The following is a 25,249-nucleotide window of genomic DNA, read 5'->3' on the forward strand; positions in this document are numbered from 1 at the left end:
ATTGATGTTTAAGTGAATATGGATGGTATGCTTTCCAATGGGTGCTGTTAGAGAGATACTTCTTACCTAGGTACTAAGAACAGTTGGGTTTCTTCTGAGCAACCGATTATGATTTTATCTCCCCACCCCCCGGAAGTTCAAAAACTTTTATTTTATTATTATAACATAGCTAAATATAATGTATTCATTTTTCAAAGTTTACAGTTCAGTGGCGTGTAATATATTCACAGAGTTAAGCAACCATGACCACAGTGAATTTTAGAACATTGCTATCGTCCCCAAAAGAAACTCTATACCTATTATTTCATTCCTTTTTTATTGTTGAACTGTTTGCCCCTGCACGGATACACCATACTTTATCCGTTCATCAGTCAGTCAATGAATGCTTTTATCTTAAAGGCCAGCACTGTCCAATAGATTTATAATGAGAACCACAAATATGAGCCATATCCAATGTAATTTTAAATTTTCTAGTAGCTGTATTTTCAAAAAAGTAAAGAGGAACGGGTGAAATTAATTTTAATAAGATGTTTTAATCCAATATATCTAAAATAGAATTTCAATAGTAATAAACATTAAAAATTATGAATGAGATAGTCTGTTTTATTTTATACTAAGTCTTTGAAACATAATGTGTATTTTATACTCAGGACCCATCTCAATTTGGACTAGCTTCATTTCAAGCACCAGCAGCTATCATATTGAATAGCATAGTTAGACGGTGTAAACTGTAGATGGTGTAAACTGTGTCTGGTTTCCTTCTTCACTCTGGCTTCTAGGAAGTTTTGAACCAAATCCAGGGTAAACATTTTTCTTGTTAACAGGATTCCTGGCTCCAGACTGCTGCTCTACTCTTGTTTTCCCTTTGTTTTATCTTTCTAAATTTATTTTTACTTTATGCTACTTGGTTACACTTTATGTCCCCTCCTTTGTAAATTGCTTTAATTGAAGGTGGAAAATGCTGAAGGTCTTGAGAAGAGAACCACTGACAAAAAGAAGATAAATGTTTCAGTCAAGGCAAACAGCTAGTGAACTGATATGAGGAAATAAGCGCAAGCCTATTCCTTTAAAGATTTTGGGGTTTTTTTGAGAGAGAGCAAGAGAGAGCGAGAGAGAGCATGAGCTGGGGGAGAGGGAGAAGCAGACTCCCTGCTGAGCAGGGAGCCCGATGCGGGGCTCCATCCCAGGACTCCAGGACCATGACCCGAGCCAAAGGCAGACGCCCAACCGACTGAGCCACCCAGGCGCCCCAAGCCTATTCCTTCAGATGCGGCTGCTAACCCCTCTACCCACATTTCTCTGGCCCCTTTGCCCCAAGAGTCAACCTCAGCAAGCCGCCGCGGATAAAATTTCTTTTAGATACTACCAAATAATGGAAATGAGCGTAGCTGAGTGTGAATGGTAGCCATAGGCACCAGGAAACAGGCCAGATAATACTTGGAATTGATTTCTCTAGAAAACATTCAGTGATTTAATAAAACAAAAACAGAAACAAAACAGGCCACATGATTCTGGACCTCCTAAATTGCAGGATAGAGAGAGCAAGCAAGACAGATGATCCTTGATGCATTTCCACTCCATGCTTTCATTGTGTAATGATCTCTCTTAGGCACTGAAAGGTAGCCCATGTATTTCTCATCTCTCTGTCTTCCTACATGTTCTGCCCTTCCCATAGTGCCCTTCCTCCTCTCTTGCCTTCCCAAACTTCAAGGCCCAGTTCAAATATCCCTGCAGTGGAGACTTCCTCAATTCCTGCTGCCACAAGGCTTTGCTGGCGTCCTTATTATACTCACCACACTCGTGGGTCTATGCCCTGCACCAGGCAATATGCCCCAGCTCTTGCCTAGGAACCCTGTCGCCTTCATCTCTGTGTCTCCACACTTGGCTTGTGTTGCTGTGGTGCTCGATGGATGTTGGCTGGTGAGTAAAGAAGGTGTAAGTCACCAGAGCCCACTGTGTACTGGGCACTGTGCTTTACATGTGCATCTCATCCGCTTTTCACACCCCTGAAGTTGTTCTCTGATAAAGAAGGTGGGACTTAGGGGCACCTGGGTGGCTCAGTTGATTAAGCGTCTGTCTTCGGCTCAGGTCACTATCCTAGGGTCCTGGGGTTGGGCTCCCTGCTCCGTGGGGAGCCTGCTTTTTCCTCTCCCTCTGCCTGATGCTCCCCCAGGTGCACTCTCTCTCTGTGTCAAATAAATAAATAAAATCTTAAAAAAAAAAAAAAGAAGGCAGGACTTAGGGAAGGTCAAATAACTCACCGAAGGTCATGCACCACGTCAGTGGAGAGCTTCAAGATACCTCCCTTTGAGGAGTACCAATCTGTAAAAGAGATAAGTTGGTTTTTTTTTTTTTGTCTTTTTATAACGGCCTCAAGAACTAAAGCATTGAATTTGCTTCAAATTGGACAGAGCAGGGACAGGCCTTTTTTTTTTTTAATTTATTTATTCATTTGAGAGAGTGAGAATGAGAGAGTACATGAGAGGGGGCAGGGTCAGAGGGAGAAGCAGGCTCCCTGCCGAGCAGGGAGCCCGATGCAGGACTCGATCCAGGGACTCCAGGATCATGACCTGAGCCGAAGGCAGTTGCTTAACCGAGCCACCCAGGCGCCCAGGGACAGGCCTTTTCTACCGGAAGAAGCATGCTTCCTTTTAGCCAAGTTAGAAATGGTTACTATAGGGCGCCTGGGTGGCTCAGTTGGTTAAGCGACTGCCTTCGGCTCAGGTCATGATCCTGGAGTCCCTGGATCGAGTCCCGCATCGGGCTCCCTGCTCGGCAGGGAGTCTGCTTCTCCCTCTGACCCTCCCGACCCTCCCCCCTCTCATGCTCTCTCTCTCTCAGTCTCTCTCTCAATAAATAAATAAAATCTTAAAAAAAAAAAAGAAATGGTTACTATAGACAAATATTGTAGATATTTGTATACATGATATATATTCGCTATCATTGCTTTGGATACATGTCAGGAGACTGGGCAAGACAATGGGAGTCACTGAACTAAAAAAAACTAGCTACCCATTAGATTTGCATGAAATTGAAATAATTTTGCATTAAGAATTTTAAAAACATTGTGTTTAGACTTCTGTCATTGCCTGCCACCCTCAAGATTCTGAATCATACACCCAATCACTACTTGCTTGTTAAAGCAATTAATTTACTCTCAAAATTGAAAATCCTTGCTGCAATTTGTTAAGGCCCAGATTCATTAGTCTATTAATATCAGGTATAATTTCCAAAGTCCACATTCTAAGCATGTAAACTGATTTATGGTCATCAGCTGGTGTGCTTTAAAAAAAAAAAAACAACAGGGCGCCTGGGTGGCTCAGTTGGTTAAGCGACTGCCTTCGGCTCAGGTCATGATCCTGGAGTCCCTGGATCGAGTCCCGCATCGGGCTCCCGGCTCAGCGGGGAGCCTGCTTCTCCCTCTGACCCTCTCCTCTCTCATGCTGTTTCTCTCTTGCTCGCTCTCCAATAAATAAATAAATAAAATCTTAAAAAAAAAAATTAAAAAAAAACAACAAACTTCTATATATTGCATGAAAGGTCAACAGAAAATGAAGTCATAAATTTGCACATTGATTCATTAATAACGGAATGGTTCTACATGTTCAGATTTCTCAGTGCATCTTTTTTTTTCACATCAAAGATTTTAGTTCCAAGTGCTATTATGTCTTCTCATTTGAATATTTTTGCTAAGAATATTTTCTTCTATTTTTTCTAAGATTTTATTTATTTATTTGACAGAGAGAGACAGCGAGAGAGGGAACACAAGCAGGGGGAGTGGGAGAGGGAGAAGCAGGCTTCCCACCGAGCAGGGAGCCCGATGAGGGGCTCGATCCCAGGACCCTGGGATCATGACCTGAGCCAAAGGCAGACGCTTAACGACTGAGCCACCCAGGTGCCCTCCCCTCCCCACTATTTTTTTTAGAATATATTCTTTTTAAATAGGAAAGAGAGTTGTGGTGGAGCACATGGAGAGGCTGAATGCACTCTCCGCGCACACTGGGACGTTAGAAAGGGAATATTGAAAAACCGAGAGATTTAGTATCGTGTTATTTAGCTTCCACTCAACTAATTACAGTTCACCTTGGAAAATTCTATAAAAATGTAAAAGACTAGTTGCTTGGTTCAAACATGGACAGGCACTGGGAATTTTCTTCTAGAAGAATTTTAGAATGTGTTAGCTTTGAGGGCTTTCTCATAAAATGGAATGGACTTGTTTCACTACTGAGGAAATGTGGGGTATGACACTTTGTAATTTTCGGTTACAATTGTCATTTTTATCATGCAAAATCTATTTCCCTTTGCTCTCTTATATTTGTTTGTTTGTTTGTTTGTTTGTTTGTTCCTATCCTTCTCTTTTCTTTGTGGATATGAAGTGGCTTATGAATAGAAGAATAAAAATGGAAAAATACTGAGAGGTAGATAAGTTTCTTTAGCGTTATCTGATCTGTTGGTGGACCCGGGGCTGGAAGTTATGGTGCTTGTCTGGTCATCCTGAATCAGTTTTTGTGTACATATGACTTGAACAGGTTGCTGGAGGGCAGGAGGTACAGGGGCCAAGGGCATTATGGTGTTCTCTAGCTTGCCTCCTTCCCAAAGAGGAAGGACAGGGGTTATCACAGTGTCCAGGAATCTCATCCGCTAGAGATCCCTTCCCCCTCAGGTGGTAATACTCACATGTGGAAGATTCCGGCAGGGTTCTAGGTGCAGGACCTCAACAACAAAGCCCCTTGACACCCAGTCTCCATAGCTGAAACCCCTAAGAACACTATGAGAAGATATAAAAATTGCACATAATAGGGAACAAGATCCTTCTAAGTATGATGGAAGGACCAAAACCTCCACAGATATTTTTTTTCTTTTTCTTCTTAGAAATCTTTTGTTTTTATAAATATAGGATCATGGAAATGGAAGTATGCAGCTCACAGAATCCCATAAGGCTATTAACTGTCAATTTGATTTTGAGCTTCCTGGAACTGAAGCATGTTGGGAAACCATCAATTGCATGACTCATATTTTTAAGGACCAAGAATGCTAGAACTTTAGTGAAGCAAAACTTTAAGGGCATAAATTTGAAATTTCCAGATGGGTCTTCATAAATGTGGCCATAGATGTTGGCCTTAACAATATCCCTAAAGTAGAAAGGAAAGTCTTAAAGAGAGAGTGTGTGTGTGTGTGTGTGTCGGGGGGGGGGGGGGAATGTTTAGCTTATGGCTTAGTTTTAGGTAGAAAGGAAATACTTTTAAAAATTGAGTATGATTTTCCTCAGTGCAAATCACTACCTGAGAGTAGGCCAGGCCCTTAAAGGTTCACACATCTGGGTTCTAGGAGTCTCTAAGGCACTTTAGAAGTTACCATAAATTTGCTCATCAATGAAGAACAGAGCCTTTTTCTTCATTCTTGTAAAAACAATGCCCTAAACTGGAAAGGATTAAAAGTTTATTTTTTAAGCTCTTGTCTATGTGCCATATGCCAAGAACTTTGTTAAATATTTTACATGTACTAGAATATTTGATCTTCACAACTGCTGCATTATTACAGATGAAGACATTGAAACACAGATCAGCTGCATGGTTATTCTTGCCCAGGGCAACAACAGTATAAAGGAAGAACTGGGGTTTGAACCCAGGTAATTTGTTTCTGAGGCCATGTACCTTCTACTATGCTGATTATTATTTCTCCAAAGTACTCATTATCCAAGACAGACTTTTGTAAGGGAAAGAATAGAACACATTTCAATTTACAAACAAAACAAAACAAAACAAAACAACCCCCCCCAAAAAAAACCACATAGATTTTCAAGGCACAAGAACTCCAAATATACCCTAATAATAAAGGGGGAAAAAAATCTTTGTACAACTCACCTTGGAAACTTAATGCACTTTTTTTTTTTTTTTCCCTTACAGGTAAAAAGGATGCCATTTCAGAAAATGTAGGTCCCATGAAATGGAGAAAAGGACATTAGCTAACAACGGTCCACTTCTAAGTTTTAAGTGAAAAGCTACTCTAAGATCAGCAAGCAGGCTTAGCAAATTCCATCCAATATTCTAAAGCCAGACTTCCTGTGTTTATTAGGCAATGTGGTCTAATGGAAAATGCAAAGATTTTGGAGACAGATCCTGGCATTGACTAGCTTTGTGACCTCATTTAATCTCTCCTGTCCTTTCCTTTCTGAAAAAAAGACTGCATCTTGTTATGAAGGTTTGAGATAATGTATCAAAAGTGCTTGGCTTAGTAGATGCTCAAAAACTGGTTGGTACTAGTATTATTGTTGTTACCATGATTACCTGGATGTAAGGAGAGAGATTAGCCTTTATGGTTAATGATGAGAATTTTTTCTTGTTGGAGCTAATAGTATTCAATGAAACTTTATTTACTACCAATTTCATCTAACATCCTGGAAGGCATTGTGGGGAAACAAGATGGATAAACACCAAGTCTCTGCTCCCAGGAAGCTTATAATCCATAATAAATCACATAACTTTGATAGCATTTGAAAGCAGTTCGGGTTGGTGAAAGAAAGGGCTCAAATAAGGCAGTAATGTAAGATGAGGTCATGTCAGTTGGGGCATGATGCAGATCTCAAATGCCAGGAGGCAGAGTTCATTCCTAACTTGGTAGGCAAAGTTCTGCAGGCAGAAGAGCAACCCCAAAAATCAGAATTTTAATTGAAAGAGCTTAATCAAGTGAAAAAAAAAGTGGTGGCAAGGAGTCTGGCTACTGATAAGATCCACTGTGAGAAGAACATGGCCTTGAAGTTGGTTTTCCAAGATTGGTGGAAGAATTGAGCTGGTCATTTGCTTTCTCTCTTGGGGTCTTTTCATGACTCAGGAAGTGGTTGGCTGAGGTTCAAGTATTTTATGTGGACATGGAACAGGGAGAAGCTGGCTGACTCCCAGGAGGATAAGCCACCATTCAGTGGCACCAGACTACCCAACTAAGGTATACACCTTGAGTCCAGATCTCATCAGATTGCTCAAAGAGCAAAGAAGAGTGATTCTCTCTTTAGACCCCCAATTCTTGGGCTTTGGGACCAAAAAAGTAGCTTGTACTCCAAAATAGCATTTTGATGAAATACCTAATTAAATGCCTAGGCCTGATACTAATTTAGTAATGCAATGTAACTCCAGTTATTTTTTTTAAATGATGCTCTATTTAGAGTGTTGTATCATTAGTATTTTCAGGATTTAATCATTAATCTTTAACATACAGAATAGGAAACACCAAAATATCATTCCTATTGAATGCTAATGTGTCACTAATTTGAAAAGATTTCCTGTAACTAAGTTAAAAACATCTTATTAATGTATTATATAATTTCCACTAGAGAAGCTACATATCCTTCAGTGAGTAGAGAGTGATTTTAAACCTCAGGGATCTGATTCAGTAAATAAGCAGAGGAAAGAAATACAAAAGCAATGTATGTTAGGTTGTTTAGCATCGTGTCCAACAAATATTAAGTGTCCCCAATAATAGATGTTACTATTTTGAAATCCACTTAAATAAAAACAATTTCTTCTCCAATGTATATTGGCCAAATTAGCTCATATTCTGAACATAAAACTGTTTCTGCTAAAATAAGCTAAGTGTATTGTAAGTCTGTAGAAATGAGTCATCTAAATCAAAGAAAAAACTTTCTCATCTATAGAACAACATATACAATGATGCTGGCTTTTCAGCAAGACAAATCCTCACTCATTAGCTACAATTACATTTACAATTCTGCATTTATGAAAGGACGGGGGTGTGTAGAAAGTACACTTACCTATTCTTGGAATGTTCTCAGAAGCCAAGGTCAAGATAATAAGAGGCTTCTTCTTAAACTCATTAAAATAACTAGAAAACTCCTCAGCATCATGACTAATCAAGGCTTACCTAGACTCGAAGGATTCTTTCATGGCTTTTGGTTCTTCAAAACTCACCCTAAGTTCCTTTTTTTGACTGGTGGTGGGCAGGGACTGAGAAGATTGGAAGAATTTTGAAACAGATTATCCTAAAATATTCTGGAAGCTTCCTAAGGCTCTAAAATAAAAATATGCTCACTGTTCTTAATTCTCTTAAATGTGTGTGTGTGTGTGTGTGTATAAAGAATAAAAATAACAATAGGGTATAAAATCTATTTACATACAAATTACAATGTGATTGGAACACTCAATGTTTACTATTAAAAGGAGGATTCTTGTTGAGACTGAATTAGTAAGAGTGGTTAACAGGCCTCATTGAATTAATTTGCATAAATTTTCTAATTTAACAAACTGGAGAAAAATCATCTTCATAGGTTTCTTGACATTTCATGTAGGTGGTTTTACTTGGATGATAGCAAGTCAGTCATTTGATTCCATCAAATTAAGCAAGGTATTAGGTTACCGAAAAGAAAAACACTTAAGAAAGGGGAAAAAAAGGGTCGGGTGCTTGAGTTGACTGACTCAGTCTGCTGTCCCAAGCAGACTCCATAAGGATGTAGCTGAAGCATATATTGTAAATTCAGTCTTCATTGTTAATAACGTTTAGAAACTTTTCAATACTCACTACTACTTTAATAATCTTACTAATTCATATCCAACTACACAATTTACTATTTGTCAGGACTCAACAGAGCAGAGATAAATATTACTCTAAGGCATGGCCTGGGGCGCAACTGCCATTTTAAAATGGAACTGAAGTTTTCCAGAGATGCTCCACCTTCTGTGGCAGTCCCTAGTGAACCTACTGGCATTTCTTCTCTCCCCGCCAGGCGCGCGGGAAGGTTGCACTTCCTCGCTCCCTTGAAATTACGAGTGGCCACATGACTAGTTCTGAATACTGGTTGTGGCCCCCCCGACATGTGTCACAGTGGGCTGGAGCTCATGTGAGCCTCATCAGCACTCCTTCTCTTGCTGCAGTGACCATCAATGTTGCAGATGGCGGGGGTCCTGGGTGTGAGTGGCGGGAGCAGGGGGTCCTGCTGTCGTGGGATGGGCATGGAGCACCAGTGAGAAATCACCTGTGTTACGCTGAGCCACTGAGGTTTCTGGGTTGTTACTGCTACACCAGCCAGCCTGTCCTCACTAATACACCTTCCATGCCAGGAAAAGACAGAATCCAGGAGGGGAGTTTTTAAAAAAGACATAGAGATGAGATGCACTGGGTGGCACAGTAAAATTTATTTGTCTTGATGATTTACACATAGTAATTAAACACACAAAAGAACAAACACTGTCTAGATGGCCATATGCAGCTTAAGAACTGACTGGTCCCAGTTCAATCACACAAACGTTCATTCAGCTTAGAAATGAGCTTCTTTTTAACGGTTTAATCTTTTTTTTTTTTCCAGTCCCCAAGGCTTACACAGTTCAGTACAAATGTTTTTGCTATTTTGTTATCGTCAGGCACATGATGTTTACCAATTCCCAGGAAATAAATGAAATCAACAAAAAAGTCCTGTGACGACTGAGCACATTTTCACAGAAATGAATTTGATGAGATTACAGTTTGATACAGTTTGGCTATCAGGCCTATACATAAAACGTGAAACAATATTAACAAATTACATTTGTCTTAAGGATTTACTTCTTTTAAAATATTTACCACACTTTTTTGGTGCAAAGGTTCCATTGATTTCTTTGGTTTTAAACATTATAGCTCCGTGTGACCTAAATATATATAGTTCTATTTGTACCAAACATCAAGAATAAAAACATTAAACAAAATTTCAGAAGGTAAAAATGGAATTATTGCTTCAGTATAAAAAAAGAGTCTGGCCCATTTGGGTGCTATTACTATTGTTGCTTTGCTTCTATTGGAAAACTATCCTGGAAATCAAGGAATGTACCCCATAGCCCCCTGCTGAAAGTATAATTTGGTTGTACATTATCATCCACTAATATGCCCCTCCCTTCACCAAAGCTAGCCTGATCTTGTCCTTAAAAACAAAACAAAGTGAAACAGCATAAATAAATAAGCTTACCTGGGGATACAATAAATAAGCTACCAGAAATAAGAATAAAGAATATTGTAACATAAAGCCCTTCAGTGCTGTACAATTAAACAATAGCTTCAGATTTTCAAGGTCTCTAAACACAGTGTTCATTATATAACACACTGTTAGCGCCCGAACGCAGCTGACAGATCTAGAGAAGAATACATGTCTGTTGTTTTCATTATTTAAAAATGAAAACATAGTAGCTACAGTTGTAAATTCTGCCTTTTGGGAACTGACCAGGTATGTACCATCATCAGTTCTGGACTGTTGTCTAGTTGTATAGCACAAATCTCAGGGATTAAACAAAAAAACCCAATAATAATATTTCTTCAATTCTTAGTGGTTTCTTGGTCTCAGGAATAGTTAAAGAAACAAACAGAGAAGAAATGAGACTCAAAAGTTTTGCTGCCTTCTTTTCTTCGCATCCATTGCATCCAGAATGGGTTGTCTCTTCGCGGTGTATCTTTGACGAAGCTCTTCTATTTCTCGTTCCATCATGGGGTCCAGCGCTTTTAACCGCATCTGTAGTTCTTCTAAACTTAGATTTTTTAACTAGAAACAGAAAAAAAATTAAGATATCAACATAATAAAATGATCTACAATAGGTTAAAATCTAATGGGCTTTAGTATATTTCAGCAAACTCTTTATATCTTTGAAATACAGTTCAACTTTTAAAACAGGAATTCCTTCCCTGAAGAAACAAGAAGCCACACCTTATAAGAACCTTAAGTCATCTTTCAACAAAAGCAATAAAAAAAAACTCTGCTTTTAGGAAAGAGCAAGTGAAAAAAATAAGCTGATGAAAAGTGTTTTTTTAAAGAAAGACAGAAAGACGAATCCACCACTGCCAACACACAGACGTTCAGGATATGTTTCGGATATATTCACTCTAATCTCTCACATCCTTGCCAGCTCTGGAGCACTACCATAATTGTGAACACTTGCAGAGATCACCCAAGAATGTGACAAGATTGAATACAGGTTAAATCAACCATTCTATCCTGCATTTTGCCAAATGCTTAGATTTTAAGTACTTGGGTTAATCAGAAAATTAAATTATCTAGAATACTTTTGTCCCAAACATTTTGATACATTAAGGTTTTAAATTTATGATTCAAAATAGCCCAAGCCTGATGTAAACAGTGCTCTGTAAATTCTGACACGGGCTTGGCCAATTTGAAGATAAACTGCCTATTAAATTTTCACCATACACATTATAGTTTGACAATAATGATAAGATTTGACTAAACGATATAGTTTGACCATAATGATTTAGTACAATTATGCTGCCTCTGGAAACAACACTAGCACATCCTTTACCGGTTTTCTGTGAGAGAAGCCTCACATATATGGGGGGGCGGGGATGAGATCCATTCCACGTGATGGGATCTGTGGCATACTGGGCTTTACTGTAATTATTTATATGTCACAACAGCAAGATATGGATTATCTCTTGAGAAACATATTTTAGGATGCCCTGAAATATATAACCTAACACTTGGACTTTTATCTCATTAACATTAAAAAAATCCTAAAACTTGGTCTTCTTCAGAAACTATTAAAGCAATGGTGGCAGGTAGGCAGTTTAAAAAAAAAAAAACTGTTAAACCACAGTGATTTACAGAATGCTATTACATACTCAGCATCTGGGTAGGTACTGTAAGAAGAGCAAAGAAGCACTAAACTATTTCCTTGCCCTAAGAAACTCACAGAGTAGTCAGAAGGGTAAGATCAGGAACTAGAACCATTGAGGGACGGCCACGAGCCCCTACTGCATGTACTATGGACTACAGTGAGAGGTTCTCAAGTCCACAAAGAAGCTTCTCATGTGCAAAATTCTGCATGTTCACGGGTACACTTTCCTGGGGAGAGCATCCATTGTTTTTTGGTGTTTTTTTTAAAAACAGATGCCCAACCAAAAAAAGAGAAGCCTCACTATAAATTCAATGGAGAGCAGATTCCCTTTAGGGAGCGGGGACTGTGTTGGTCTGGGCAAAGGGGGGTGTCCTGAGGAGGAAGCCCCACCGTTCTGAGGAAGCCAGGGGCTGGTGGGGCCCCGAGCCAGGCAAAGCAGGGTTTGGACTTCAGGGAGTCACCATCTGCTCTAGAGCAGGAAGATTCTCTGAGAGTAATTCAGGCTTGGTTTTAATATGATAAAACTTGGAGCTTATTTTTTGTTTTATTAAGGGGAACTGTCTTTGGTTATTTTATGAGCCAAATTGGAAAATGCTCTCATTATTTTATAGTCAACATGTCAATTTTAACCAAAAATGGTATTTTTCAGCTTGATTCTCCATTTTACTCACCTTACCTGGCCCTAAGTTACTCTTGGTTCTAAAAATCAAATTCATTCTCAACTGAAAAAGATTTGTCACCACTGAGGATACTGAAAAGAATGAGTCACAAACTCTGAAGGAAATTCAAAAGAGGGTTTCCAAAAATATAGGCATGACAGTGTTACGGGAAAGAGTATGTGGGCTCCCAGGATGAGGATTCTGAAGGTGAGCACCACTTGCCCTGGTGTATGAAAAGTTCTGGTGTATATATATATAAACTATGCCCTATCATAAACAGAAGCTAGCTTAGTATATCATACCATTATATGCATTATATATATATACATATATATACACAATGCATTGTATTATATTCTTTCTTCATTAAATTTTAATCCAAGTATTAATCATATATCTGTTATATGGTCAAATATGTTCAAATCACTGGGGGGATAAAGAATCAGACTACAGGGGGCCTTGGAACTTTCTGAACTGTATGAACAGGTGATGGTGAGGTGAAGGGCCAATACAGACCACACACAGCTATGTTTCCCCAAGAAAAGACAAGCCTGGGTCTACATAAGATCCAATTTCATTTTGTCTCTTTTTCAGCCCACGCTAATCTTCCCATCTCTGAATTTCTATATAACATTTATAATTTAAACAACACAATTTCATATTTGATTGATTCTAGAGTCATTTATTATTTCATAATTGATTTTTATGCATGAGTTTCATGTCTCCATGCCAGACATTCCAAAAATTACTTAAACTTTAGAGACTGTACACACACTTAGAAACTATTAAACATGTACTGCTAAATATCATGGCATGAGGGTGGGTAAATAGAAATACAGAAAGAAATGACTCAAAGGAATGGGTTACTCTAAGATTAGGAGAATTAACATCCAACAAAGCAAACAATTTTTGCATTAAGATATTCCTGTAAATATCTTATGCTACTTTACTGGGGCAAATTACCAACAGTTTATAAATATTATATTACAGTAATGGATGGAATTCAGAGAAAGAAACTACTTAGAAGACAAGTTCCCCTCCTTACTAGACTTTTATATTTTCCATATGTAAAATTTGTGACAAACAGGTCTGTGATGTTGGAGAACCGTTATCTGGCATTGTTAGGGAATTACGTGTTTCACATAAGTAAATTCGTGAAGTATCTACATCTTAGTTTTTTAAGTGATAAAAACTTTGTTTCAACCATTTTGAAGAGAAAATCTTTATAAAGTGCTTTACAAAATATGCTGCCTTCTAAAGCAGAGGACCCAGGACCTAAAGCAACCTTCCTTTGATGATGAATCACCATTTTTAATTTCTATTACTAATCTGTGCTGTGTGTTAATTTTCTCTCTCCTTTTTGGCTTTTTATCTTCATTTGAGAGAAAGCTGTCAGCTCCTTTTCATGGCCCTCATTAGACATATGTCATTCTCCCTTTACTGCAAGCTTGTTTGCCTGTTGGGAACTAGAAAAGCAATTAATCCTATAAGGCATTACACTAAATAAGAATAAATACATTAATGAATGCCTGAGACTGTTTCAGGAAAGATAGACATGGTTTTAGTGCTGAAGTTTGTAACACCTGTTTCTAGTGCTTTTGTTTTTTTTAAATATGATTTCAGATTTGTGGCTCTATAAGGTCAAGGTTACAGGAAATCAGACACCTGTGTAAGAAACATATATAGTTATGTTTTCAGGTGGGCTGTCAGAGAACTCCAGAATACTCATTTATTAAAATATTTATTCTTTTCTATGGACCAAGCACTGTGGATACGGAGATGAACAAAACACTCTACCACCCAAGAGGAACTTGCAACCTAGCTGGCAAGAGCTCCATGAACAGCTAATGGGGACGCTGAGAAGATGGGCAATAGGACAGGGGAGTAGAAGCAGCATGAGTAGAATGGTGTAAGGTGCACAAATGCCTGGCATCCTTGGAGACTGCAGCTGGCCGCTGGGACGTGGGGTGGACCTGTGGGGGGTGGGGGTCAGGAGATGAGACAGGAAGGAGAGCAGAGGTCAGATTGCTAAGGGCCTTAAGCATGTTGCTACAAACTTTCTGTAGCCAAGAAAGAAATGCTAGACAATTTTGAACATAACTGGTGACATGATCATATATGAGACAGAAAAATATATCCAACAGCAGGTATATAAAATGGATTAGCACGGGGGGAAATGGAGGCAGGAAGGCCTGTGAGCAGGTTACTACAACAGTCTAGAGAGAGGATGAAGATTGGACCAGGAAAAAGGAAGTGGAGATTGATAAGAAGGGAGGGATCTGAGAGACTTGGAAGTAGAACTGATAGGGCTTTCTCTGTTGACTGACTGAATAAGAAAGATCAGGAAGAAGGAAGGGCTAGGGTGATTCTGGCTTCAAGGTATGGCAATGAGGTAGAGCTCATTATCATTAATAAGGTAGGGGAGGCAATGTTTTAGTCTTGCTGAGTTTGAGAGATGAACAAAGCATCAAGGTGGAGACATCAGATATGGATTATAATTTGGAGTTTTGAAGCTCATGAAAGAGAATAAAGCTATAGATTTGGGGAATCCATCAGCCTTTAGGCTGTAACTGAAGCCCTTGATGAGGGTAAGATTATCCAGGACAAGAAAGTTTTCTCCTTGATCTTATGATCTGACTATGGTATCCAACAGAAAATAAGCCCCAAAGTTAGCATTTGTGATCAGAGGTTCTTCTCATTTTGTTAACAGAAGAGAAATACCAGCAGATTTCTAAATAACTACATTATGGTGTCATCTAGACAAAAAAAAAAAAAAATGTGAGGTCAACTGGTAGAACTTTCCACTTTTTATACAGTGGGTATGATTTATAGACATTAACTTCTGGCTGGGTTTTGACTTATGATTAAGCCCTAATAACATATATTTAGCACTCTGTATTTCTGTAGCTATCGAGCCTCCACAAGCATGAAAATGATTTGGGGGGGGAAATGTGGCAGAAGCAGCTTTTCCAATCTCTTGGAAAGCAGTGCTACTCGATGGCTTAGTTGTAAATAGGGTCGCAAACCACGTAACATTTTATGGACACTCATAATGATAAAAATGGCCCTATAATATTAAACAATGCCACTATCACCCTTATAAAATACTAATCGAAATTAAAACAATTTGGGGGGCTAATGAGGATAATATTAGAAGGAAAAGTTGAGCTTCCTGAATTATCAATATTATTGCAACAAAAGTTTCATTCACTAAAATTAGGTTTCTTGAAAATCTTCACAAAAAGGAAGGGAAATCACTTCAGAATTGTTATGTTTATGGATCAACAGAGCTTGTGGTAAATTAACTTGAATTTATATTTTTTTAACTATAGGGAAGAAAAGTCAGTTTAGAGTTTCGTAAGTGAAGTCAGTAAAGAGAATTTTAGGATATGCATACATTGTGGTTTTTACTGTATGTGAACAAATGTGCAAAAATGAATAATTCATCCAGAAATGGCTTTTAGATGTTCTAGGCTAATTCTATTTAATAAAATTTGGTTTTGAACTTAATGATAACACAGAACTTGCACAACTAACAGTGATTCTTAAATTTTCAGGTCTTAACATTCTGAAAGAATACTGTTGAGTTTGACAATCGTTACAAACGTCAAGGATATATGACTTGATTAAGTGACTAAATGAGCTGACGTGCAGTAAGAGGAAGGTTTTGAAAGCAAAGACAGAACTTCTTCAAATACACAGTCACAGAAATGGAGATGAGCTTCAGAACAATATTGTTTTATTACCCGAGGCAATGTTTTTCTATTCACAAGAAGTTTTGCTTTTCTTGGACATTTGAAATGACAAATACCAGGGGGCAAGACATCTTAAGGGCACAGAATAAAATCAATTTCCATAAAAAGAGTTTAAACCGAGGTCAGGTAAATTGAATCATATGAGCCTCAGAGAAACACACTGGAATCTGGGATTATTAAACACCACCGCATATGAGCAAAGCATTGTTTAACAGGAGCATAAACTATAAGGCTGGGTTATGAGTTAAACCTCACTGAATCTTACTGCAAAAGCAAACCTCAAAGATGATCTACTCTAGCTTCCTTGTTTTGGGTGGGAAAATGGGAGCCAGGTTGCTCAAAATTACACTCTTGGTTGATGGCAGAGATATGACCTGACCTCGATCGAGATCAATGCATTTTTTTCATTACACCAAGTTTGATATTTTTAATCTAGCACTGCCAGAGTGTTCAAAATATTGAGACATCATGCATAGGGAGGGTGTGCTGCTAGGAAATTTCTAGGGTCTTTAACCTGAGCTGTAAGGAAAAATGGTTTTTAAGTATTCAGCTATGAAGGCCACAGTGAAAAGAAAACCCTGCAGATGACATTTTTATAGAGCAGTTTTTTAGAATGAAATAAACTGCAGAAATTTAGCCAGAGGTAGAATTACCATCCTCTTTAAGTTTCAGGACAGTTGGTAGACTAGGATTTCCCAGCTCTTATAAAAAGTTTGTTTAAAACAAGTGAAAGGCTTTAAATAAAAATCCCAACTTTTAAACAAAAATAATTAGATGAGTAGATGGATGAATTGTTTATAAGTTAAATGAAAAAGTCAAAACTACAGAAGTCAAACATTTGTTTGAAACTTTACCAGTATAGTTTGGTACATAAGTGACAGTTTGAATGTGCAACCCATTTTGTTAATAACTGTCCTGGATTATCACATTTCATCCAGGAGTAAGAAGATTAGAGGTCAATTTCCAAAAAAATTATATTTCTCAGTATTCCTTAAAAAAAAAAAGGAAAATCCAAATAAAAGGTATGCAAATAAGTAACTCACTTACTAGCTCTTGCATAAAACAGCAGTGTGAACAACTCAGTGACATGAAAAGTTGGAAAATAAGATTAAATCTTATAAACTGATGATTTTGACAGGTCATACTTTGAGTCATTAGAATTATTTCTGAACTCTGTGAGAAGTATTGAAAAGCTGTTTATTACTGATCAGGAAGAGTTGTCACTAACATTAGAACTTTCTGCAAGTTTATATATCCAATCTACTATAAAAACCTAAAATATCACATTCAAGTGGTAAGAGCGAATTACTTCCTAAAATAATATCATCTTAAGAGCTCTCGGAGGAAAACACTTAGATTTTTATATTATTTTGTTTTGTCAAAAGTAGTCCTAACTACATGAGAGTTTTTAAAAAGTCTTACTCTCAGAAAGTAGCAGAAACAAGATTATGAAGTTTTTAAATGCATAAATGTGGTAACATTCAAGACTTAATGGGTCCATGAGTTGCTGGTATAATCAGTCTGTCAAAATAAACAAGACACCATCACAATGAAGTAAATGGTCTTATATGTTAATGTTAACACATTTAGTCAAATAGTCAATCAAGAAAATCCTGTACAAGGTTTGCTGTGTTTACTGGGAAAACAGACTCTTCCTAGCAACTGTTTAAATAAATCTCACAGATGCTACAGACCTTATTAGTGGCTTGTGATTAAAAAAATATGGATTGTTAATATTGTATCCTGACTCATCTATTTTCCCATCTGCTAGCAATTCCAACAATACGAACTATCAACAGAATGGCTAACAACAATAATTTTCTATGGCAATTTTGATGCTGAATTGCCTATAGCATTTTGTAAGATTTACCAGTGCATGCCTCAGACTGTTTTGAGTTGTTTGTGGCCTGGAGCAACATACTCCTTTTCCCCCTAATATTTCATTTTAACTCACATTTTAACTGTGTTGAACAGAATCTGGTTTGGTTTTACAAAACACTGTTCATAGAGGCTGCCACACTCATTCTGCTAACAATGAGAGTGGGAAACGTACCAAAGAAAGTACTAGCAAAAAATCCAGTCAAGTCCACTGCTTAGTTTAGATATATATAAACAGGTAAGGGGCCTTCTTCCATAAGACTGAACCACAGGGATAATAGGTAGGACACTTAAAGTTAAAAACAGTTAAAATATCAATATATTAAGGCATTTTCTGATTTAATTTCTGGGCTGAGAAGAATACAATAAAAGAGCTCTCAAGTCAATCCAAACTAGTATGAAGCCTGTTAAAGAAAACTATACATATAGATTTAAAATACACATTTAAAAAATAATGAAGATTGTGATAATTTCAGACACTTGACACCCTATAGAATAAAAATGGAATTCTTCACTATAAATCCCTTGTAAAACATGCCCTTAAAAGCTGCATTCACATTAATCTACTGGTAGAGCCTTCTTCCCAAAAATAGACGCTATTTACCTACCTGGATGGAGGATTATATGCAAGGTTGTTTGAGCTGAGCAGCCCCTATCTTCTGCTGAGTGACTAAATGACTATAAATATTCTGAGACTCTAACTAGAAACTGCCATGAAGCATCTGTTTAACCTCAGAGCATCTAGAGTAAATTTAAGACATTTCGATTTTATTTGTATTCCCAAAAGAAAAGGGAGAAAACCATTTCTTATGGATATCAGCGGAGGAGAAGGGAAAAGTGCCAACTACTCATTATTTACAATGTGTCAGACAGTGTCCTAAGTCCTGGGCATTAAGTCATTTAATCCTATCAATTACCTTATGGGGTAGAGATTACCAACCCTGTTTTATAGGTCAGGACACCCAGAGAGACCAAGTGACCTACCCTAGGTCACACAGCTAGAGGTGTTCATGCAGGCCCTCACAGACCACATTCAACCCACTAATATGAATTGGGACTGAAGCCTACCAAGAGCTGTTTCTTAGATCTCCCAAGAACTACAAGCAATTTTAACATCCAGATATCACAAAAAATAGTTCCTAACAGATTGTTTATAGATTAAAAATAGGGACGCATTGCTTTTAAAAATACTACCTCTTTCCTCCCAGTGGAGTACTTATAAGTTATTAATATATTTTAGCTATAATTGGCCTTACAAAATAAGCACATATATGTTTAAGCATTTAATTTAATCAGCTCTCTAGCAAAATAAACACATTTCTACACAGTGATTTGGAATGGATGCTATAATTTTATCAATAAGAGATATGCTGTGACAAAACCAACAAGACATGTTCCCCCCTTGCCATAGAAGCAAGACTTGGCTTGTGCCCATTCAGATTGTCCCATAGTTGCTTTCGTGTTGTGTTCAGCTTGGATCTAGCAATGAGCTATGAGCTGATGAGCATTACTACAATGATTCTGACCTGGAGAAATCTGAGCCACCCATATGGAAAAAGGAATGATGAAATTTTAGTTGCATTCCTCAATAGCAGTTGAACACCCATTCCTTTTATGCTTTTCAGTTTCTAGTAGTAGTTCTGCCTGCTAAAAATATCAGGAAAAAGTTAATTCATGCATAGCTCTGCTATATTGTAAGCAGCTCTAAAATTCTGGGCCCAACACAACAAAATCTGAGTAACTCAAAACCAAACTACTAATTAAATCTTTTTAGATCTATTAAGGAGAAGACGAGCCTTCTCTCAGTGATTCTGATAAATACTTGGATATTTTAAAATACTGATAAAGCTATAAATGAGATTAACAAATTAAGTGATTAACTTTGTTTATATACTTTGTTTCTTTAAAAATTAACTATATGACTAGTTATGGAAGATAAACATTTAAAAAGCAGTTCTTAAAATGTATCTGTAACTAGCCTATTGGACAGTCAAATCTTGTGTAACTATTACATAAACTTAAAAGAGTTTCATTTTTCTCCAATCATACTCTTTCAGCTGTGCTATGCCAAATTTCCCCAACACATCCCTTAAGGAATCTTGGGCAGATCTCACTGATTTCTGGTCACTTTTAGTTAAAAGTCCAGACGAATTATAAACTTTGTCCCTTCCCTCAGTATGAGCTTGCACAGAGAAACCAACAGGGCTGCAGTGGGAAGAGATGCTGTCTGGATGCATCCAGAACCTTCTCTCCATCTCTTTTTAAGGTCTAGCTCCTCTGGTGCTGGGAGCTGGGAAGGAAACCAGGATCCTGTGATGGACATGGTTACTTGTCAGTGGAAGGAGGTTTCAGTCCTGCTCTGGGTTGGTGGATTACCGGTGGTTTGTGCAGAAGGGGTGTGTGTGGATTTGCTGATGTGGTGGCTGGTATTACTCTGATGCTCACATCTCTTGGAGGGGGGCAGCTCTCTGCATGGGGTACTGTCTCCTCTGGCCTGGAAGCCCCCTTGACAGTATTATGATACCTGACCTCTGTTTTTAGAGTCATAGAGACCACAGAGGTTGTTCTCTAGACTCTCCAGGGGCCCCTGGGACCCAAGGGGAGAGGTCCCCTAGTCTCTTCTTTCCTAAAACACTCTACCATAGCCCTCAGTTAGCCTGGAGGCCTTGGCTCTACCTGCTAAAGTCTCCTACCTACACAACTCTTTGGGAAAGATATAGACATCATCTCTCTTTCTTTTTTCAGACATCTTTTCTTTCTGTCAATGTTAATATACCCCCCAGACTCCCAGGAACTTGCTCACAAGCTCTGCTCTAGCGGTACATCAGTGGGTTTGCAGGTCCAACCAGCTTAGCAAGCAGCTGGCTGGGATAGCAGATGCCAGCCTCCCTTGCCTGCAGGCACCACCAATTTCTGTGATTGGCTTTCCGGAAGATTTCCCGCCACATGCAACTTTAATCTAAGCAAGAAGAGAGCTACTTTCTTATTCCACTAGGCCACCAGATTATGAATTCCGTAAGGATAGGAACTTTAGCAACAGCTACATCCCCAGTGCCTCAAGTACTACCTGCAACAGGTACCTAATAAATATTTACTAAATGAATGAAAGATGGTGGGACTCTTAGTAAACTCTGGAGAAAGGTGTCTGGTTTCAATTGTTGGCTGCAGTATCCCTCAGAATATGGGTACTGCAATCTTCAGGTAAGGCACCAGTGCTTTCTGGAAATCTTCCAGAAAGCCAATCACAGAAATTGGTGGTGCCTGCAGGCAAGGGAGGCTGGCAACAGGAAAAGTCCCTTTCAACACTGTGGCATATAGCTGTTAACTCTTAAAAAAAAAAAAAAAAAAAGTGTGTGTGTGTATGTGTGGTCAAGTAGGAGCATTTACAACTTAAGTAAAGAATAAAAAGTATCAGGGAAAATCTGGCTATTTTCCAGCATATTTCATTCCACTACAGCATAGTCTCATGCTCCATTTCATGTTTATTCTGCAAGTCTGACCATAGATTTTGATTTTGACTCATTCTTTTCTAGAAAAATGGCTTCTGTCAAAAAAAATTATTCAAAATGATAATAAATACCACAGTTTACTCTTTTGGCAAACGTGCATTGAATGAAGTGCTCTGGGAGGATAGATTTCTTACTAATATCACCAAGTGCAACCATTTGTACAATTTTCTACAACAATATCACAACACTTATTCTGACAATTTAAATTATGACCATCTTCATATTATAAAGATGCAAAATTTACTTTGCCAAATCTACAAAAAAGAGTTTTAAGATAAAACAGAGGGGCACCTGGGTGGCTCAGTCGTTAAGTATCTGCCTTTGGCTCAGGTCATGATCCCAGGGTCCTGGGATCGAGCCCCGCGTCAGCCTCCCTGCTCAGCGGGAAGCCTGCTTCTCCCTCTCCCACTCCCCTGCTTGTGTTCCCTCTCTCACTGTCTCTGTCAAATAAATAAAAAATAAATTTTAAAATAAAATAGAGGTCAGCTGAAAACCAGAAATCATGAAACTCAGATTGCAATAATTTTTTTAAATAGTGAAGTGACACCTACAAATAAGCAGGATTCCTAATACTTTAGTTTTGAGGCATCTATATCTGTAGTTCTTTTAAAATACCACAGAATAGGAATCATGGTCTGATAGCTATTTATAAAACAATATGAACTCAAAATATAGCAAAATGTTTTTTAAAAACTTAGCAAAAATAGAATTTTAAAAAAGATTTTATTTATTTATTTGAGAGAGAGAGAGAACACAAGAGGGGATGAGGGGCAGAGGGAGAAGCAGACTCTGGAGTCTCGGGACTCCAGGATCATAACTTGAGCCAAAGGCAGACACTTAACCGACTGAGCCACCCCGGCACCCAGCAAAAATAAATTTTGATCAAAGTTATTCATTCTTACTTGCCACATGAGCCTGAGAAAATAAAATTCACCAAAAAGGTAACATTTTACATAACTATTAATTTTATATAGGCATGATTTGTGGCTGAAACAGTATTTTAAATTTCCCAGATATTAACAGACAAATCTACAAATTCAATTAAAACCACTGAAGATATTCAGGGATTTAAAAGAATAAAGGGTTAGCACCTGGGTGGCTCAGTTAAGCATCTGACTCTTGATTTCAGCTCAGGTCATGGTCTCAGGGTCATGAGATCGAGCCCTACATGGGGCTCTGTGCTGAGCGTGGAGCCTGCTTAAGATTCTTTCTCTCCCTCTGCCACTCCCCCCTCTCTCCCTCCTTCTCTAAAAAAGAAAAGAAAAAAGAAAAAGCATAGGAGGGCTCCTATGAAATATTAAAAAAAAATTCCTGCCTATTTTAATAACAATCAGTCTTATGCAAACTTAAAAGCAGAATCACTAACTGAATAAAACTGAAGTAGACAGTTTCTGCCCTTGTCCTTTCATTAATAATTGTTTTAAAATATATTCATAAATGTTATTAACCTAAAATGAAATAGAAAATGAGATGAAGTGAACACAGAACTGGCAAATTATTAACTTAAATATGTCTTATGAGGGAGGCATCAACTTTCAAATATAAATGTTTCAAACTTTCGACTTTCTGGTTTAGGGAGCAGACAACAGTGTTTATGGGGTATGTCATCATCTTAGACTGACACCTAATATGCATAAATCACTGAAAAGTAAGATGACAAAGTAATATGCCAGTGTCATTTGCAAACAAGGCACTTTCTGAGTACACTCACCGCTAATGCGGACATGAAAGCAGAGGCAGAGAACTGAGACTGAGGGACTTCACAAAGACTGGCTGATCTCACTTGGCATTTCCTGGGAAGCCAGGAGATTGTGGTCACCCGCAGAAACTTGGGGATCAGAATGTGAGCTCTGGCTTGAATAATACATTTACATGAGGTAGTTTTGCTAGTAAATCTTAATATTTTACTTTTCAGGATGAAATTTCAGCTCAGCCTTAAAAAGTCCAATTTTAATAAGGATAAAGGGAAAAATGCATCTTTAATTACTGATCAAATGAAAGACATACTGTTGGTTTACCTCCTGCGGAAAAGTAACAAAAAAGTATATGGCTGTTAAAATCAACATGCTCTTGAGGAACTTTCCCTAAGATGTTTTTAGTAAGTGACTGGCATATGCTGTTATTTAAAGAATAGCTAATCCACTGGATAATTATTCCAAAAGTATTATTTTTTTAAAAGATTTTATTTATGAGTGAGTGAGCAAGAGAGAGAACATGAGCAGGGGTGCGGCAGACAAAGGGAGAGGGAGAAGCAGACTCCCCGCTGAGCAGGAAGCCTGATGTGGGACTATTCTAGGACGCCGAGATCACAACCTGAGCCGAAGTTAGACGCTTAACTAACTGAGCCACCCAGGCACCCCTGACATTATTTTGTGTTAATGTACAATATCATGTGACTCCCAATCCTTAATAAATGACCTAACAGACCTAGCGATGAGTACCTGGTACCAAGAGATGCCAGAATTCTCCATAGCATTCTTTTCTTCCCCCCCACAAAGCATTCTTATACAACAATATTATGAGTGGAATTTCCTTTGCCTTATTAGATTCAGAATAGAGGTACAATACCAGAAAGGATGAAGTCATTTTGAAAAATACTGCATGCAAAGGAATTACCTTCCCACTGACTTAACTATGCAAGTACTGCAATCTGGTCCACACAACACTGTCCATTTCCCGGTTCCCATGACATCCAGCCTATTTTTAGTTGGGAACATCCATGTGAATGAACCTCTTCCTGCTATAGTTCTTTTAACCAAAGTGCATGATCTTGTAAGTGTCAGGCAGGCCCACCCCAGTCCTGTGGTGACCACCCCGCACATCTCTCCTGCTCACCCAGCGGGACGAAACAGGTACTGGCCCCTCCTCAGAGGGGTGCACAAAGCCTCCTCTCACCCTTACTCACTCCAGAGCTTTCTAAGTAGACCACCCTCACTCTCTCAGCCCACCTGACAGAACAGCTGAATGTGCTGGACCATGCTGTCCAAGGAAGGGAGAGAGGATACTCTCTCTAAAACACTGAGGCAGGTACAGGTTTTGTTAGCTATCTCCTAGTTTTCTATGGTTTTTCAGTCACCAGAAATTGTGTTTTTTATTGGCTTTAATGAGTGTCATCCTGAATTATACCAACTAATAATAAAGAAGGCAGATTTCCTATTAGGGAGTTTTCCTAGGTCAACAGCAGTGGAAGCTTCCCCATCCCCTGCCAAATCTCTGCTCTGAGTATAAAAAAGAAGGCAGTGTTTATTGATTTTTTAAGTGGCGGGTTTTTAACTTTGCAGAGTGACCAAGTATTGAATAATTGGTAACTATTTTGTAAAATCTCTTAAATCCCACTAAGAAATTAACTTCTAGAATAAGAATACCTGAGAGCAGCAAAAGTGGAAGCAGTAGGATGGAATAAAATTAAATCCTCCTAAATCCACTGAACTGTAACCAAAGCGATTTCTGAATGGGCAAACCTCTCCTGAAAGGGGCAGGGGAGACGTGGAAGCCTGACCGGCTCAAAGAGTTAGCAGTTATACAAAGGAGGGGAATAGGCTTCCAGCTCAATCCCTGGTCCCTGTGAAGGAAGATGGGCCACTGTCCGAATCAATGGTGATTGGTACTGAGAAAACACGACAACACTGAGTTCCACAGATATAATTAGTGGCAGCTCCTGAACCCCACTCACAAGGGCAAGAGCTCAGCCTCTCAGGAAGGACTAGGTCGCTGGCTATCCGGCGCCCTCTAGCGGCCAGATTTGGCACCACAGGCTTTCTGCCTTTTTAGAGCAGAGAAGGCTTCCATTTTATTTATTTATTTATTTATTTATTTATTTATTTATTTATTTATTTATTTATTTATTTATT

General features: G+C 38.4%; 1 protein-coding gene across 3 annotated transcripts in view; it reads right to left on the bottom strand.

Annotated features, from left to right (window-relative positions):
• Window positions 1-9,121: 9,121 nt before the first annotated feature.
• STK3 (serine/threonine kinase 3) overlaps window positions 9,122-25,249 on the bottom strand; it is a 274,685-nt gene continuing 258,557 nt past the window's right edge. For all 3 annotated transcript variants that reach the window (XM_035011608.1, XM_035011609.1, XM_035011610.1), the window contains one exon: window positions 9,122-10,513. In XM_035011608.1, coding sequence (XP_034867499.1) covers window positions 10,355-10,513 — 159 coding nt within the window. In that variant the 3' untranslated portion in view covers window positions 9,122-10,354. The remainder of the gene's footprint in view (window positions 10,514-25,249) is intronic.

This window comes from Mirounga leonina, unplaced genomic scaffold (genome assembly GCF_011800145.1).
Source record: "Mirounga leonina isolate KUSES-001 unplaced genomic scaffold, KU_Mleo_1.0 Mir_165, whole genome shotgun sequence".
Lineage (NCBI taxonomy): Eukaryota > Metazoa > Chordata > Mammalia > Carnivora > Phocidae > Mirounga > Mirounga leonina.